The sequence below is a fragment of the Chelonia mydas genome, chromosome 6, assembly GCF_015237465.2.
Source record: "Chelonia mydas isolate rCheMyd1 chromosome 6, rCheMyd1.pri.v2, whole genome shotgun sequence".
In the NCBI taxonomy this organism is placed as follows: domain Eukaryota; kingdom Metazoa; phylum Chordata; order Testudines; family Cheloniidae; genus Chelonia; species Chelonia mydas.
Genome location: NC_051246.2, coordinates 1,070,943 through 1,087,101, shown reverse-complemented (window position 1 = coordinate 1,087,101; position 16,159 = coordinate 1,070,943). Strand labels below are relative to the sequence as shown.

Below are 16,159 nucleotides of genomic sequence, written 5' to 3'. Positions count from 1 at the left end.
ATTATGGCTATTATGGCTACACCTACAGACCTGGACCAAGTTCAGGGCCCCAATGGCTCCAGGTACCGATTTTCCTTCCCTAGACAGAGGTCTGGCTCTGCATTGGGCTGATCACTGCACAGACACCCCTCCACCCCCCTCAGGCCAAGATCAGGGTCCCCGTCTCCCTGGGCACTGCGCAGACACTCCTCCACCCCCCTCAGGCCAAGATCAGGGTCCCCGTCTCCCTGGGCCCTGTGCAGACGCACAGTGAGAGGCAGTCCCTGCCCCCAAGAACCCCCAGTCTTTCTTTCTCATTCCCTCGTATTTTCTGTCTCAGCTCAGCCCAGCTTCCAGTACCATTCCCATCCCCACTCACGACACCCCATTTCCCTGATACCTTTGTCTGAGATTCTCTCCTCTCTCACTCTCTGTCACTCTTTTCTCTCCTTCGTCCTGGGATCCTCTATCTCTCCGGGCTATGGGATCCAGACCCGGGGTGGGGGGAGCTACGATTCTACCTGCAGGACCAGCGTACGTCAAGTCAGACAGCCAGACAAGGCGAAGCTGCAGACCGAGAGAAATGCCAGAGCTATCATCAAACCATTAACATCTTCCCACACATCTGGCTCCCCGCCCTTTTCCAGAGCAGCTGGGAAAGGGATTATCTCTGCTCCACCTATTCTGGGAGTGATCATTGGTGGGATAAAGCCCAGGAGTCCTGCCCCAACTCCAACAGTGGAAGTAAAAGCCAGAAGTCCAGAATCTCAGCCAAGCCTGCTCCAATCCACTATACCTCACTCCCCTCCCACAACCAGGGATAGAACCCAGGAGTCCTGGCTCCCAGCACACCCCCCCCCCATTGTAACCCACTAGACCCCACTCTGTTTCCAGAGCTAGGGATAGAAAATCTTAAATTGAATTATGAACAAATAGGAAACAATTATGCCTATGTTTTTATTGACAGAGCAAAGCGAGGCTGTGCACTCAATTCAATAGCATTCTTCTGCCCCACCCCAGAGGTGACTGCATCTCAGCGCTGGAAAAAGGGGTACCTGTGTAAGCAGGGTCTGAATGAGCTCTCCCCGATAGCTATCTGAGAGGAAAAGGCTTCAGGAGCAGACTGTGTTTACATGAACACACCTATTCTGCCTACGTATGCCACAGACCGAAGTGAGCAACTTTGGCTGGTGTTGGGTTACAAATCACTTTAGTACTGAATGCTGGAGTAGTGAAAGGTTGTTATCAATATTATCTTTATTGTACGAGTAAAGGGGAGCAGAACTGTGCTTAGCATGTCATGATTGAGGGGGTCACCCTCAACTGAAATGAACTTGCTAAGCCAGGGGCTTGGATGCAGACCACAGTGAAAGTAAGAGAGGGTGGGGTCAGGTGTCCCTGCCAGGAGATGTGGGTGCTATCTCAGCACCCCAGGCATGGTTCAACCTGCCCCTCCCCACTGTTCAAAGACAGAGCTAAGTAGGGCTCCATTAGGAGTCTTTTGTTTTGTTAAGTGCTCACTAGAGCAGAAATCAATTGTTGCAGGACAGTGTTTTTGCCCAGCCTGCTTCCGCAATGAACTTCCTCCACTAGGCGCTGACAATCTCTGAGAGCTGAAAATCACTAACAGCCAGGGGGGAAACCTCTACAGACTGACCTATAGAGGGCACAATTTCCTAATTTCCTACCTACATCTCCCTTGCTGCAAATTAAGCTAATTTCTTCTTCTCCTCCCACGGGCAGACATGCAGCACCACTCATCACCATCCTCTTTACAGCAGCCCTTGACATATTTGAAGGCAGTTCTGTCCCCTCTCAGTCTTCTCCTCTCTACACTGAACACGCCCCATTCTTTCAACCTTTCTTTATAGCTCATGTTTTCCAAACTGCTGATCATTTTGGTTGCTCTTCTCTGGACTTTCTCCAATCTATCCATATCCTTCTTAAAGTGCAGGGCCTCCAGAGACAGATGGGATGTCTTTCTAGAAGACGCTTCAGCCAAACCCAGATTATCAGGCTCAGTACAGGGCTGAGTGAAATGTAATGGGTTGTGGTACAAGGAGGCCAGACTAGGTGATCTGATGGTCCCGTCTGGCCTTCAGCTGTCAGAATAGCACATGTGACAGGGTCGAGTGGTGCAGAAAGGTCCAGCAGGATCAGCATGGATGTCTGCTCTCATCCCTTGGTAGCGGGAGATCGTCCATGATGCCACCAAAGCAGCTTCAGTTCCATGTCCTGGCCTTCAGAGAAGAAGGGGTTCAGTGGAGAGGCTCGAGAATGATTGCAGGGTTAGACAACACCCCTGATCATGAGAGATTCCAGGAACTCAATCTGTTTAGCTGAACAGAGAGACAGTAAAAGGGTGATTTTATCCCACATGGGCATAAGGATCCATGTACTAGAACAGGGGTGGGCAAACTTTGGGCCACAGCTGGGTGGGGAAATTGCATGCAGGGCCATGAATGTAGGGCTGGGGCAGGGGATTGGGGTGCAGAAGGGGTGTTGTGGGCAGAAAGGGGCTCAGGGCAAGGGGTTGGGGAGAAGGAGGGGGCGGAGTGTATGAGAGGGCTCAGGGAAGAGGGTTGGGGTGCAGGAGGGGCGCGGGGTGTGGCAGGGGGTTGGGGCAAGGGCACCACTTACCCGCTTACCAGCTCCAGGGTGGTAGCGGCGCGCACCGGGGCCAGGGAAGACTCCCTGCCTGCCTGCCCTGACCCCGGCCCCACACCGCTCCGGGAAGTGGCCAGCACCACGTCCCTGCAGCCCCTGTGGGAGGGGATGCAGAGGACTCCATGCGCCTGTGGGTACCTCCCCCGAAATTCCCATTGGCCACAGTTCCACGTTCCCAGCCAATGGGAGTTTCAGGGGAGGTACCCACAGGCGTGCAGAGCCCTCTGCTCCCTCTCCCCCAGGGGCCACAGGGACGTGGTGCCAGCCGCTTCTGGGAGCGGTGCAGGGCCCGCGGTGCCATGGGCGTGGCAATCCCACGGGCCGGATCCAAAGCCCTGAGGGGCCAGATCCAGCCCACAGGCCGTAGTTTGCCCACCTCTGCACTAGAACCTGGGGCTGTGAAGCCTGGAATGGCCGACACTCCCACAGCGCCCCAGAGCCACTTCCTGGGAGCCCTGCAGTGAGCAGGTACCACAGGAAGTACCGCCCAAAGGACCCAGCGTGACAGTACCCTGCCACCCTCTAACTGGTCAAGCGCACTCTTTATCCCTGGAGGGCTCCCCAGGAGGTTGTCTGTGTAACTACACAGATGTCTGGCCTGCTGAGACTCCAAAGCTTGCCATGTTTCCTGGTCTCCATCCTCTGACTCCAGCCTGGCATTACTTCTGACCTCCGGTCTCTGACCCCAGCCTGACTCTGACCCCGATTCTTGCTTTTGAACCCAGCTCTAGTGATTCCTCCCACTCCTGCTCAACCACTACCGTCCCGGACGTGTGGACCCCAGCCCAGCAGTGACTGCTAGGCCAGACCACTTACGCCCTGGTTCCTTAGAAAGGGCAACCAAGCTTCTATAATGGACTCTTTAATCTAGCAAACAAAGGTGAGTCCTGATCCAACAGCTGGAAGTTGGAGCTAGACAAATTCAGACTGGAAATAAGGCAAAAAGTTTTAACAGTGAGAGGACTTAACCACTGGAATAACCATAGACTGAGGGTATAATAGGCCAGGGGAGACTGGCCGACCCACACTCTGCCCTCTCCCCCGAAGCCAGTGGGGGCTCAGCTCCAGACGGAGGTCAGCAGGTGGTGGGGGCTGGCTGGCAGCCCGGCCCTGGAGCTGGCAGGTGACGAGGCACTGGGGCCAGTGCTGGGGCTGACGGATGACCCAGTGCTGGGGCCGGCTGGTGGCCCAGTGCTGGGGCTGGCCAGCGGCTCAGGTCAGTTCAGCTGGGGCTCCTCCAGCCCCGGGAGTGGGGTGGCTTGGGGCTCCGGCAAATGGGGAGTGGTAGAGGTGGGGCCTCAGGTGGAAGGAGCAGAATCACATGGCTAGCCTCCCCAAAGTGGGGGCTCATGCGTCGCCCATGATGGGCGTCGTAGATAGTTCATCACTGGCCATTTTTAAATCTAGATGGGACATTTTTCTATTAGCTCTGCTTCCAAAAGGAATTAATTCAGGGCAGTACCATGGTCCGGGTTATACAGGAGGACAGATGAGCTGGTCACAGGGGTCCCATCTGACCTTAAAATTTATGAATCAGGCTGTGCTGGGGGCTAGGATATTAGCTTCCACAAGTTATCCCATAAATCAGGTTTTGGGGTGCCCCCTGAATACACCACCTATTGCCCTCTTAATCTGTTCTTCCCAAGGTATGGGTCTGCAGGGTGGCTAAGGAATACCTGGAGGACACGGCTACACCCCTCCATACGTGATGGTCACAGGCAGTACTCTTCCAACGCAGGGCCCCTTTTTATTGCTCCAAGTAACAACTCCTGACACAGTAACAATCGAAACACAATTCCCTTACAAGTTAAAGTACTTCAAGCCACATTCCCACATACTGTTTGAAATGATACCCAGTGCTGCAGGGGGGCCGGAGCAGGGGAGAGCAGGGGGCTATGCCCTCCCACGTCTTATCAGCCATAGGGTGGACAAATGGGGGGAAGGGGTGGAGAGCAGTAAGTGGGGGATGGGGCCTGGGGGAGAAGGGGTCTCGGGGGAAGGGGCGGTGCTGGATCTTGGGGGAAGGGGCAGTGTGGGGGCAGGGCCTCAGGGGCCATGGTTCTGATGCCTGTGACGTGCCCCCGCCCCCTTTTAGGGCACTTCTGCGGCTGGTGAAGTGATGCGCCCTGCTTACGGTGATGAGTTGTTCACGGGGCGGTGACAGCGGTGCGTGGCTGTTCATTAAGTGTCACACATCGAAATCCCTCTCACAACCGCCTCTCCCCACCCCCACCCCCACCCCCACACGTAGCACCCCAGGCACACACAGAGACCCGTTAACACTACACTGTCCTGTGTCCGCACTACAGTGCTAACCGACAGGCTCGCTCGATCTGCTGCCTGCTCCACTCCTGCCCCGTCTCCCCGGCGGTGCCCCCCATGAACCCCCCGGTCTGTCTGCTCCCCCGCACTGCCCCCGCCCAGCTCCACAGCCCCGCACCCGCCGACCCCCCACGGCCAGACGCTCGCTTTTATACCCTTCCCTCCGACCTGTCTTCACACACGGGGCGTCGGGGGCCTCCCCATGATGGGGGGGGCACCAGGTAAAGGGAGGGCACGTGACCTCCCCACATGTCTCCTCTCTGCCCTGCCCCCAGGCCTGGGCCCCCGCGCTCTCCTCGCCCCACATTACCTGTGGGTGCAAGGGGCTCTGTCCACCCGCTGCGCCGGCTCCCGCCCCCGGCACGTTCGGCCGCCCCCACTCGCTGCTCCCCGCAGTGTAGCCAGCTGCCCCAGAGACCCTGTCTGGGTCCCGCCCCTTCCTATCTGGCTCTGGCCCCACCCTTTCCTGTCCAGCTCTGGCCCCACCCCTTCCACTCCGGCTCTGCTCCCGCCCCTTCTTCTCTGGCTCTGGCCCCACCCCTTCTTCTCTGGCTCTGCTCCCGCCCCTTCCACGCCGGCTCTGGTCCCTCCTCTTTCTCTCCATGTAGCCCCACCCTTTCCTCTCCAGCTCTGCTCCCACCCCTTCTTCTCTGGCTCTGGCCCCACCCCTTCTTCTCTGGCTCTGGCCCCACCCCTTCCACTCCGGCTCTGGTCCCTCCTCTTTCTCTCCATGTAGCCCCGCCCCTTCCTCTCCAGCTCTGCTCCCGCCCCTTCCTATCTGGCTCTGGCCCCACCCCTTCTTCTCTGGCTCTGGTCCCTCCTCTTTCTCTCCATGTAGCCCCACCCCTTCCTCTCCAGCTCTGCTCCCACCCCTTCTTCTCTGGCTCTGCTCCCACCCCTTCTTCTCTGGCTCTGGTCCCACCCCTTCCACTCCGGCTCTGGTCCCTCCTCTTTCTCTCCATGTAGCCCCGCCCCTTCCTCTCCAGCTCTGCTCCCGCCCCTTCCTATCTGGCTCTGGCCCCACCCCTTCTTCTCTGGCTCTGGTCCCTCCTCTTTCTCTCCATGTAGCCCCACCCCTTCCTCTCCAGCTCTGCTCCCACCCCTTCTTCTCTGGCTCTGCTCCCACCCCTTCTTCTCTGGCTCTGGCCCCACCCCTTCCACTCCGGCTCTGGTCCCTCCTCTTTCTCTCCATGTAGCCCCACCCCTTCCTCTCCAGCTCTGCTCCCGCCCCTTCCTATCTGGCTCTGGCCCCACCCCTTCTTCTCTGGCTCTGGTCCCTCCTCTTTCTCTCCATGTAGCCCCGCCCCTTCCTCTCCAGCTCTGCTCCCACCCCTTCTTCTCTGGCTCTGCTCCCACCCCTTCTTCTCTGGCTCTTGCTCCACCCCTTCTTCTCTGGCTCTGGTCCCTCCTCTTTCTCTCCATGTAGCCCCACCTCTTCCTCTCCAGCTCTGCTCCCACCCCTTCTTATCTGACTCTGGCCCCACCCCTTCTTCTCTGGCTCTGGCCCCACCCCTTCCACTCCGGCTCTGGTCCCTCCTCTTTCTCTCCATGTAGCCCCGCCCCTTCCTCTCCAGCTCTGCTCCCACCCCTTCTTCTCTGGCTCTGCTCCCACCCCTTCTTCTCTGGCTCTTGCTCCACCCCTTCTTCTCTGGCTCTGGTCTCTCCTCTTTCTCTCCATGTAGCCCCGCCCCTTCCTCTCCAGCTCTGCTCCCACCCCTTCTTCTCTGGCTCTGCTCCCACCCCTTCTTCTCTGGCTCTTGCTCCACCCCTTCTTCTCTGGCTCTGGTCCCTCCTCTTTCTCTCCATGTAGCCCCACCTCTTCCTCTCCAGCTCTGCTCCCACCCCTTCTTCTCTGGCTCTGCTCCCACCCCTTCTTCTCTGGCTCTTGCTCCACCCCTTCTTCTCTGGCTCTGGTCTCTCCTCTTTCTCTCCATGTAGCCCCACCTCTTCCTCTCCAGCTCTGCTCCCACCCCTTCTTCTCTGGCTCTGGTCCCACCCCTTCTTCTCTGGCTCTGCTCCCACCCCTTCTTCTCTGGCTCTGGCCCCACCCCTTCCACTCCGGCTCTGGTCCCTCCTCTTTCTCTCCATGTAGCCCCACCCCTTCCTCTCCAGCTCTGCTCCCGCCCCTTCCTATCTGGCTCTGGCCCCACCCCTTCTTCTCTGGCTCTGGCCCCACCCTGTCCTCTCCCTGCCCAAGCGACTGCTGGGGTGGCACTGGACACCCCGGCAAGTGGCCTCGGCACGTGACATCATCCCACTTCTTCACCTTCTATGGGCGAACTGCCCGTTCTATCTTTAGACTGGTTTACATGCTATTCGCTCACAGTCATACGTCAATCACTGTTGTTTAGCACCTCTCTGTCCCGCCGGTGCTCCTAGATGACCTTTAGCCTACGTCCTGCTGACCAAACCGTGCTACGATCTGTTTACACCCCTTTCCTGCCCATTTGGTTTTTACGCCATCTGACCTTTAGCCTCCGTTCAGTGGTGGAGCGTCGCTTCCTTCCTCCAATTGGAAGCCAGGGACACCAAGTCAGTCTCGGTTTCATGGGCCTTTACGCGACTTTAGGCTCCGGGAATGAAGGAGGGGCTGCTGGGCTCAGGCTGTGGGGAAGGCTTCCTCCAAAGGAGGTGATCTCAGCCAAGCAGGATGACAACCCCTGGTGCTTCATTCTCTGGAAGGTCTTAAAAACTCAGGACTAGTGAAGAAATTACCTCCTTCAGTGGCTCCTTGGGGCAAATTTCACAGCTTCAATACAAGCTGATAGGAAGGTTCACTGGACCCCACTCCTCTTCCAGAGAACCCAGGAGTCCTGGCTCCCAGCCCACCATGCTCTAACCCACTAGATCCCACTCTCCTCCCAAAGCCAGGGAGAGAACCCAGGAGTTCTGGATCCCAGCCCCCCCTGCTCTAACTGTATGGGGAGACTTTGGCAAACTAGTAAAGTGCCTGAAACCACTATGGCTTATTGCTAAAAGCAGCCAAGTCATCAGGCTGTAAATTGACCAAGTCATCAGGCTTAGCTTAACCAAGGCAGGAGGGGAGGAGGGTCTTTGGGTGTCACAGAGAGAGCAGCTTGACCCCTCGTCCTTCCTGATAAGAATTGTGTTGAAGTGGCTGATGCATGCATTTTAGAAGAGCAGGATTTGCCCCAGGAATGTCTCCTGGGTGCCTCAAGGCTGCAAACTCTGGAAAAACCCACACCTGGTTAATCGATAATCAGAAGGAACCTCTTGCTTGACTATTGAAACTAGTTATTTAACAAGTTTTCTCTAAGGGATATGCCATTCTATTACTAATGTATAAATAAGGGGGGAAAGTTTGAGGTAGTTAGACTCTTTCTGGACTCTCCCTCTGGATACGTCTTGCAGGTCCCACCGGCAGACGGAAGATTTGGCCACGCGAGAGCCACACTCAGCTTTGGTAATTCTTGAGGATTGGGGGTGTCTTACTAACCTTTTGCAGATGTGTGTAAGTGCTTGAGACTAAGTAAAGTTTAGCTTTAAGTGAAAGCACTTTTGCGTTGTCCTCTTTGTGCCAGCCATCTATCAGTCGGATGGCCGTGTCTTCCCTGATTTATTTCCTGACACCACCTCACACAGAGCAAAAGTTACCAAAAGCTTTGGGTTGAAAGAACCCCGGTAACATCACCACCAGACCCCACTCCCCTCCCACAGCTGGGGACAGAACCCAGGTGTCCTGGAGCCAAGCCCCCCTGCTCTAACCCACTAGACCCCACTCCCCACAAATAAACTTCTCCAGTCCCACTGAAACAGCCTTGGAAATCCTGGCCCTAATAATGCTGGCTAATGGGGCATCTTCCCTGGAATAATTTCAGGCCCTTCGAAAATTATATCGTGAACCTTCCAGTCCTTCCCGGCCGACGAGACTCAGATCTCTGTAGCTAGTGACAAACTTTTCTCCCCAAAAAAGGTCTGGTTCAATATTTTTCTCTGCCTGTTGCCCAGTATTACCCCGTCTCCACTCCCATCTCCCCACCCACTTTCCTTCCACCTCAGCCCAATCCCTGTAGCCCCCCACTCCCACACCCATTCCCCCCTCCATCCCCACTCCCTTCCTACACCTCTGCTGCCCTCCTGCCCCCCTACCCAGCCCCCTCCCCTCTCCCAGTAGGCCCCATCCTGGCATCCCCCACACACTCCCCACACTCCCAGGGCCCCCTCAGCACCCTGCCTTCCCCCATCCCCCTCTCTTCCCACCCTTCACAGCACCTCAGGTGTTCCCCCTCTAGGGCCCGCTCCCCCTCCTGTCTCCCACGGCAACAGGTGGCCAAGGCTACCCACACGCCCCCATAGGTCAGGCAGACCAGGATGCTGAAGCAGGCCGTGAGGGCCAAGATGACCAGCGCCATGTGCTTGTCGGCCTGGCCCCGCACGGCGCACTCGAGGACACTGGGGCAGGCCAGGAGGCCGGGGAAGCAGGGGAAGGAAGGCCCTGATACCATGGGCAGCTGCCGGGCCAGCAAGGCCCACAGGAATCCGACCTCGGTGGCCAGCAGCACGGCAATGCACACGGTGATGACGCTGGCACACCAGGCCGGCTGGGCGGCCATGTCGGGTCCTGCCGGGGAGCCGGTCACACCACTGACCCCAACCGTGTTGGCTCTGGCAGCCACATTGGTCGCGCCAACCAGCCTGGGGTTGGCGGCCATGTTGGAGTCTCCCATCAGCCGGGCCATGGCAGCCACGTTGGATTTAGTGGCCATGTTGGATTGCCCAACTAGCTTGGGTCTGGCGGCCCTGGAGGATTCTACCAATGTGTGCTCGATGGCCCTGTTGCATGTGGCCGATGCAGCGACCTCCTGCCCCCCCTTGCCGTGGGGATCCTTTTTGGGGTACAGCATTCTGATGATGGTGATGGGGAGCAGGGCGATGAGGAAGGAGAAGCCCCAGGTGGGCCTGATGGGGTCCAGGAAGTGGCGGTTGTAGCAGACCGAGGTGCAGAAGTGCCGGGTCTCCGCATCCTGGCTGGTGCTCCAGGCACACGCTATATCCTGCTGTGCGCTCTCCCACGGCGCGCTGGCGAAGTACATGGCCAGCAGGCGCAGGCCCAGCAGGAAGAACCAGTGCTCCAGGCCCTGCCATTGCACAGCCCCTGACAGGGCCGACAGCACCGGGTGCAGCAGGCTCACCAGCGTGGAGACGATGACCAACATCTGCCGGGAGACAGGCATGACTTGGAGTGACACGGGGGACAGGGAGGGGACGGGAACACAACCCGCATGCCACCCAGGGGAGAGCTAGCTCCCGGGCTTTCATTCCTTTGGGTTCTGTCTGTCTGTCTGTCCCAGGGCTGGGCTCCACTGAGGCCTGACGCCGGCATAGCTGCAAACCCCTGAGTGATGTAATTAAGCCGACCTAACCCCCGGTGTAAACAGCACGAGGTCAATGGCAGAAATCTTCTCTCCACCTGGCTGCTGCCTCTCAGGGAGGTGGATTCACTATGACGACAGGAGAACCCCTCCCATGGGCGTAAGTCATGTTAACATGGAGGAGCTACAGCTGTGACACCCCCGCCTTTCCAGACAAGCCCTCAGACCCCTAGATTCTAAGGCCAGAAGGGCCCATTGGGGTCACCTAGTCCAGGGGTGGCCAACCTGAGCCTGAGAATTAGCCAAGGTACATTGCCAAAGAGCCTCAGTAATATGTCAGCAGCCCCCATCCGCTCCCCCACACTCACACTCCCAGCCCCTCCCACCCACGGGCAGCCCCGCGCCTCCCCCTCCCTCCCCGCAGCTCCCCATCAGCTGTCTCGTGGGGTGCAGGAGGCTTGGGTGGGGGGAGGAGCGAGGGCACGGCAGGCTCAGGGGAGGGGGCGGGAAGGGGTGGAGTGGGGGCAGGGCCTGGGGCAGAGCCGGGGTTGAGCAGGGAGCACCGCCCGGCACACTGGAAAGTTGGCGCCTGTCGCCCCAGCCCCGGAGGCGATGGCTAGACAAGGAGCCGCATGTTAACTTCTGAAGAGCCGCACGGGGCTCCGGAGCCAGAGGTTGGGCACCCCGGTCTCCTCTGACTCCTGCATGCCACAGGCCAGAGAACAGCCCTCAATTAATACCCGTTTAAACTTCCGTTCTCTCCTTCTCCTTCCCTTCTTCTCTTCATTTCGCCTTCTTCTTCCTTTCATCCCTTGTTTCATTCATTCTTCCCATTATTGTAATCGTTGTTTATTATGGATATTATGGCCACATCTACAGACCTGGACCGAGATCGGAGCCCCAATGGCTCCAGGTGCTGCATTGATTTTCTGTCTTTAGCCCAAGGGCCAGTCCTGCATTGTGCTGAGCACTGCACAGACACCCCCTCCACCCCCCTCAGGCCAAGATCAGGGTCCCCGTCTCCCCGGGCCCTGGGCAGACACCCCTCCACCCCCCTCAGGCCAAGATCAGAGTCCCCATCTCCCCGGGCCCTGTGCAGACACCCCCCCACCCCCCTCAGGCCAAGATCAGGGTCCCCGTCTCCCCGGGCCCTGCGCAGACACCCCTCCACCCCCCTCAGGCCAAGATCAGGGTCCCCGTCTCCCCGGGCACTGCGCAGACACCCCCCCACCCCCCTCAGGCCAAGATCAGGGTCCCCGTCTCCCCGGGCACTGCGCAGACACCCCCCCACCCCCCTCAGGCCAAGATCAGGGTCCCCGTCTCCCCGGGCCCTGCGCAGACACCCCCCCACCCCCCTCAGGCCAAGATCAGGGTCCCCGTCTCCCCGGGCACTGCGCAGACACCCCCCCACCCCCCTCAGGCCAAGATCAGGGTCCCCGTCTCCCCGGGCACTGCGCAGACACCCCCCCACCCCCCTCAGGCCAAGATCAGGGTCCCCGTCTCCCCGGGCACTGCACAGACACCCCTCCACCCCCCTCAGGCCAAGATCAGGGTCCCCGTCTCCCCGGGCCCTGTGCAGACACCCCCCCACCCCCCTCAGGCCAAGATCAGGGTCCCCGTCTCCCCGGGCCCTGCGCAGACACCCCCCCACCCCCCTCAGGCCAAGATCAGGGTCCCCGTCTCCCCGGGCACTGCGCAGACACCCCTCCACCCCCCTCAGGCCAAGATCAGGGTCCCCGTCTCCCCGGGCCCTGTGCAGACACCCCCCCACCCCCCTCAGGCCAAGATCAGGGTCCCCGTCTCCCCGGGCCCTGCGCAGACACCCCCCCACCCCCCTCAGGCCAAGATCAGGGTCCCCGTCTCCCCAGGCCCTGGGCAGACACCCCCTCCACCCCCCTCAGGCCAAGATCAGGGTCCCCGTCTCCCCGGGCACGTGCAGACACCCCTCCACCCCCCTCAGGCCAAGATCAGGGTCCCCGTCTCCCCAGGCCCTGGGCAGACACCCCCTCCACCCCCCTCAGGCCAAGATCAGGGTCCCCGTCTCCCCGGGCACTGCGCAGACACCCCTCCACCCCCTCAGGCCAAGATCAGGGTCCCCGTCTCCCCGGGCCCTGTGCAGACACCCCCTCCACCCCCCTCAGGCCAAGATCAGGGTCCCCGTCTCCCCGGGCACTGCGCAGACACCCCTCCACCCCCCTCAGGCCAAGATCAGGGTCCCCGTCTCCCCGGGCCCTGCACAGACACCCCCCCACCCCCCCCAGGCCAAGATCAGGGTCCCCGTCTCCCCGGGCCCTGCACAGACACCCCCCTCCACCCCCCTCAGGCCAAGATCAGGGTCCCCGTCTCCCCGGGCCCTGCGCAGACACCCCTCCACCCCCCTCAGGCCAAGATCAGGGTCCCCGTCTCCCCGGGCCCTGTGCAGACACCCCCTCCACCCCCTCAGGCCAAGATCAGGGTCCCCGTCTCCCCGGGCACTGTGCAGACACCCCTCCACCCCCCTCAGGCCAAGATCAGGGTCCCCGTCTCCCCGGGCACTGCACAGACACCCCCCCACCCCCCTCAGGCCAAGATCAGGGTCCCCGTCTCCCCAGGCACTGCACAGACACCCCCCACCCCCCTCAGGCCAAGATCAGGGTCCCCGTCTCCCCAGGCACTGTGCAGACACCCCCTCCACCCCCCTCAGGCCAAGATCAGGGTCCCCGTCTCCCCGGGCACTGCGCAGACACCCCTCCACCCCCCTCAGGCCAAGATCAGGGTCCCCGTCTCCCCGGGCCCTGCGCAGACACCCCTCCACCCCCCTCAGGCCAAGATCAGGGTCCCCGTCTCCCCGGGCCCTGGACAGACACCCCTCCACCCCCCTCAGGCCAAGATCAGGGTCCCCGTCTCCCCGGGCACTGCGCAGACACCCCTCCACCCCCCTCAGGCCAAGATCAGGGTCCCCGTCTCCCCGGGCCCTGTGCAGACACCCCCTCCACCCCCTCAGGCCAAGATCAGGGTCCCCGTCTCCCCGGGCACTGCGCAGACACCCCTCCACCCCCCTCAGGCCAAGATCAGGGTCCCCGTCTCCCCGGGCACTGCACAGACACCCCCTCCACCCCCCTCAGGCCAAGATCAGGGTCCCCGTCTCCCCAGGCCCTGGACAGACACCCCTCCACCCCCCTCAGGCCAAGATCAGGGTCCCCGTCTCCCCAGGCCCTGGACAGACACCCCTCCACCCCCCTCAGGCCAAGATCAGGGTCCCCGTCTCCCCAGGCCCTGTGCAGACACCCCTCCACCCCCCTCAGGCCAAGATCAGGGTCCCCGTCTCCCTGGGCACTGCGCAGACACCCCTCCACCCCCCTCAGGCCAAGATCAGGGTCCCCGTCTCCCCAGGACCTGGGCAGACACCCCCTCCACCCCCCTCAGGCCAAGATCAGGGTCCCCGTCTCCCCGGGCACTGCGCAGACACCCCCCCAACCCCCTCAGGCCAAGATCAGGGTCCCCGTCTCCCCGGGCCCTGGGCAGACACCCCTCCACCCCCCTCAGGCCAAGATCAGGGTCCCCGTCTCCCCAGGCCCTGGGCAGACACCCCTCCACCCCCCTCAGGCCAAGATCAGGGTCCCCGTCTCCCCGGGCACTGCGCAGACACCCCTCCACCCCCCTCAGGCCAAGATCAGGGTCCCCGTCTCCCCGGGCACTGCGCAGACACCCCCTCCACCCCCCTCAGGCCAAGATCAGGGTCCCCGTCTCCCCGGGCACTGTGCAGACACCCCTCCACCCCCCTCAGGCCAAGATCAGGGTCCCCGTCTCCCCGGGCACTGCGCAGACACCCCTCCACCCCCCTCAGGCCAAGATCAGGGTCCCCGTCTCCCCGGGCACTGTGCAGACACCCCTCCACCCCCCTCAGGCCAAGATCAGGGTCCCCGTCTCCCCGGGCACTGTGCAGACACCCCCTCCACCCCCCTCAGGCCAAGATCAGGGTCCCCGTCTCCCCGGGCCCTGGGCAGACACCCCCCCACCCCCCTCAGGCCAAGATCAGGGTCCCCGTCTCCCCGGGCCCTGCGCAGACACCCCCCCACCCCCCTCAGGCCAAGATCAGGGTCCCCGTCTCCCCGGGCCCTGCGCAGACACCCCCCCAACCCCCTCAGGCCAAGATCAGGGTCCCCGTCTCCCCGGGCCCTGCGCAGACACCCCTCCACCCCCCTCAGGCCAAGATCAGGGTCCCCGTCTCCCCGGGCACTGCGCAGACACCCCTCCACCCCCCTCAGGCCAAGATCAGGGTCCCCGTCTCCCCGGGCACTGTGCAGACACCCCTCCACCCCCCTCAGGCCAAGATCAGGGTCCCCGTCTCCCCGGGCCCTGGGCAGACACCCCCCCACCCCCCTCAGGCCAAGATCAGGGTCCCCGTCTCCCCGGGCCCTGCGCAGACACCCCCTCCACCCCCCTCAGGCCAAGATCAGGGTCCCCGTCTCCCCGGGCACTGCGCAGACACCCCTCCACCCCCCTCAGGCCAAGATCAGGGTCCCCGTCTCCCCGGGCACTGCGCAGATGCACAGTGAGTGGCAGTCCCTGCCCCCAAGAACCCCCAGTCTTTCTTTCTCATTCCCTCGTACTTTCTGTTTCAGCTCAGCCCAGCTTCCAGTACCATTCCCATCCCCACTCACGACACCCCATTTCCCTGATACCTTTGTCTGAGATTCTCTCCTCTCTCACTCTCTGTCACTCTTTTCTCTCCTTCGTCCTGGGATCCTCTATCTCTCTGGGCTCCACACCCCAGGAAAGCGGCAGACAGAGAGAAATGCCAGATATGTCACAAAGACATCAACATCTTCCCACACACCCGACTCCCCGCCCTTTCCCAGATTACCTGGCAAAGGGATTGTCTGCTCCACCTATTCTGGGAAGGATCGCTGTTGGGATAGAACCCAAGAGTGAAAGTAGAAGCCAGAAGTCCAGAATCTCAGCCAACCCTACTCCAACCACTAGACCCTAATCCCCTCCCATAACCAGGGATAGAACCCAGGAGTCCTGGCTCCCAGCCCCAGTACTGTAACCCACTAGACCCCACTCTATTCCCAGAGCTGGGAATAGAAAATCTTAAATTGAATTATGAGGAAATAGGAAAAAATTATGCCTATGTTTTTATTGACAGAGCAAAGCGAGGTTGCACACTCAATTCAATGGCATTTCTCTGCCCCACCCCAAAGGTGGCCACATGCCTATGCCAGGCAAGGAGCCCCTGTATAAACAGCACCCATGCCCCACCCCAGAGACAGCCACATCTCAGACCTGATAACAGTGGGTCTGCAGTTTGAACCAAAGCAGACAGCACTGTGGCTTCAAACTACTCCATACGCTTTCCATTCTCCCACAGCTTCACCCCATCTTCCTCAGATTCAGCTATTCTTCCTCCATGAGCTGATCCTTCCTCCCAGAGCACAGCCACCTTGTCTGTGATTACAGCAACACTGCAATGCCACAGACACACGGGGTACTCAGAGACTCTTCTATTGCAATAGAACCGAGGCAGGGCTGGGTGGATTATTTCCCACAAATAATTTATTTGCCCCAACCCCCCCACTATGAAATATTTCAACTTCTCATTTCCGAAGGACCTTTTGTTTTAAAATTTAGCCAAATTTAGGCAAAATCAAAAAAGGCATTCAAAGCACCCAGAAAGTAACAGTTCTTTCTGCCCAAATTGTCATTTTCTGGTGTTTCATTTTGCTGAGAAATACAGAATATTTTTTTCTTTCTCATTTTCCAGTTTGGCCACTAAACTTAAAAAAAAAACCCAAAGAGCATTTGCCCGGGTTTAGACAGAGACTATGGACAAATCAAGGATTACTGTATAAATATAGCTTTCTGGTCAGTAGTGA

General features: G+C 60.1%; 1 protein-coding gene across 1 annotated transcript; it reads right to left on the bottom strand.

The window, feature by feature from the left end:
* Positions 1–7,636: 7,636 nt before the first annotated feature.
* LOC119566240 lies at positions 7,637–15,035 on the bottom strand. The gene is made up of 3 exons (XM_037898643.2): positions 14,966–15,035; positions 9,202–10,145; positions 7,637–7,643 (listed from the first exon to the last, which is right to left on the bottom strand). The coding sequence occupies exons 2-3, from the start codon at positions 10,143–10,145 to the stop codon at positions 7,637–7,639; spliced, it is 951 nt and encodes a 316-aa protein (XP_037754571.2). The 5' UTR covers positions 14,966–15,035.
* Between the last annotated feature and the right edge of the window lie 1,124 nt (positions 15,036–16,159).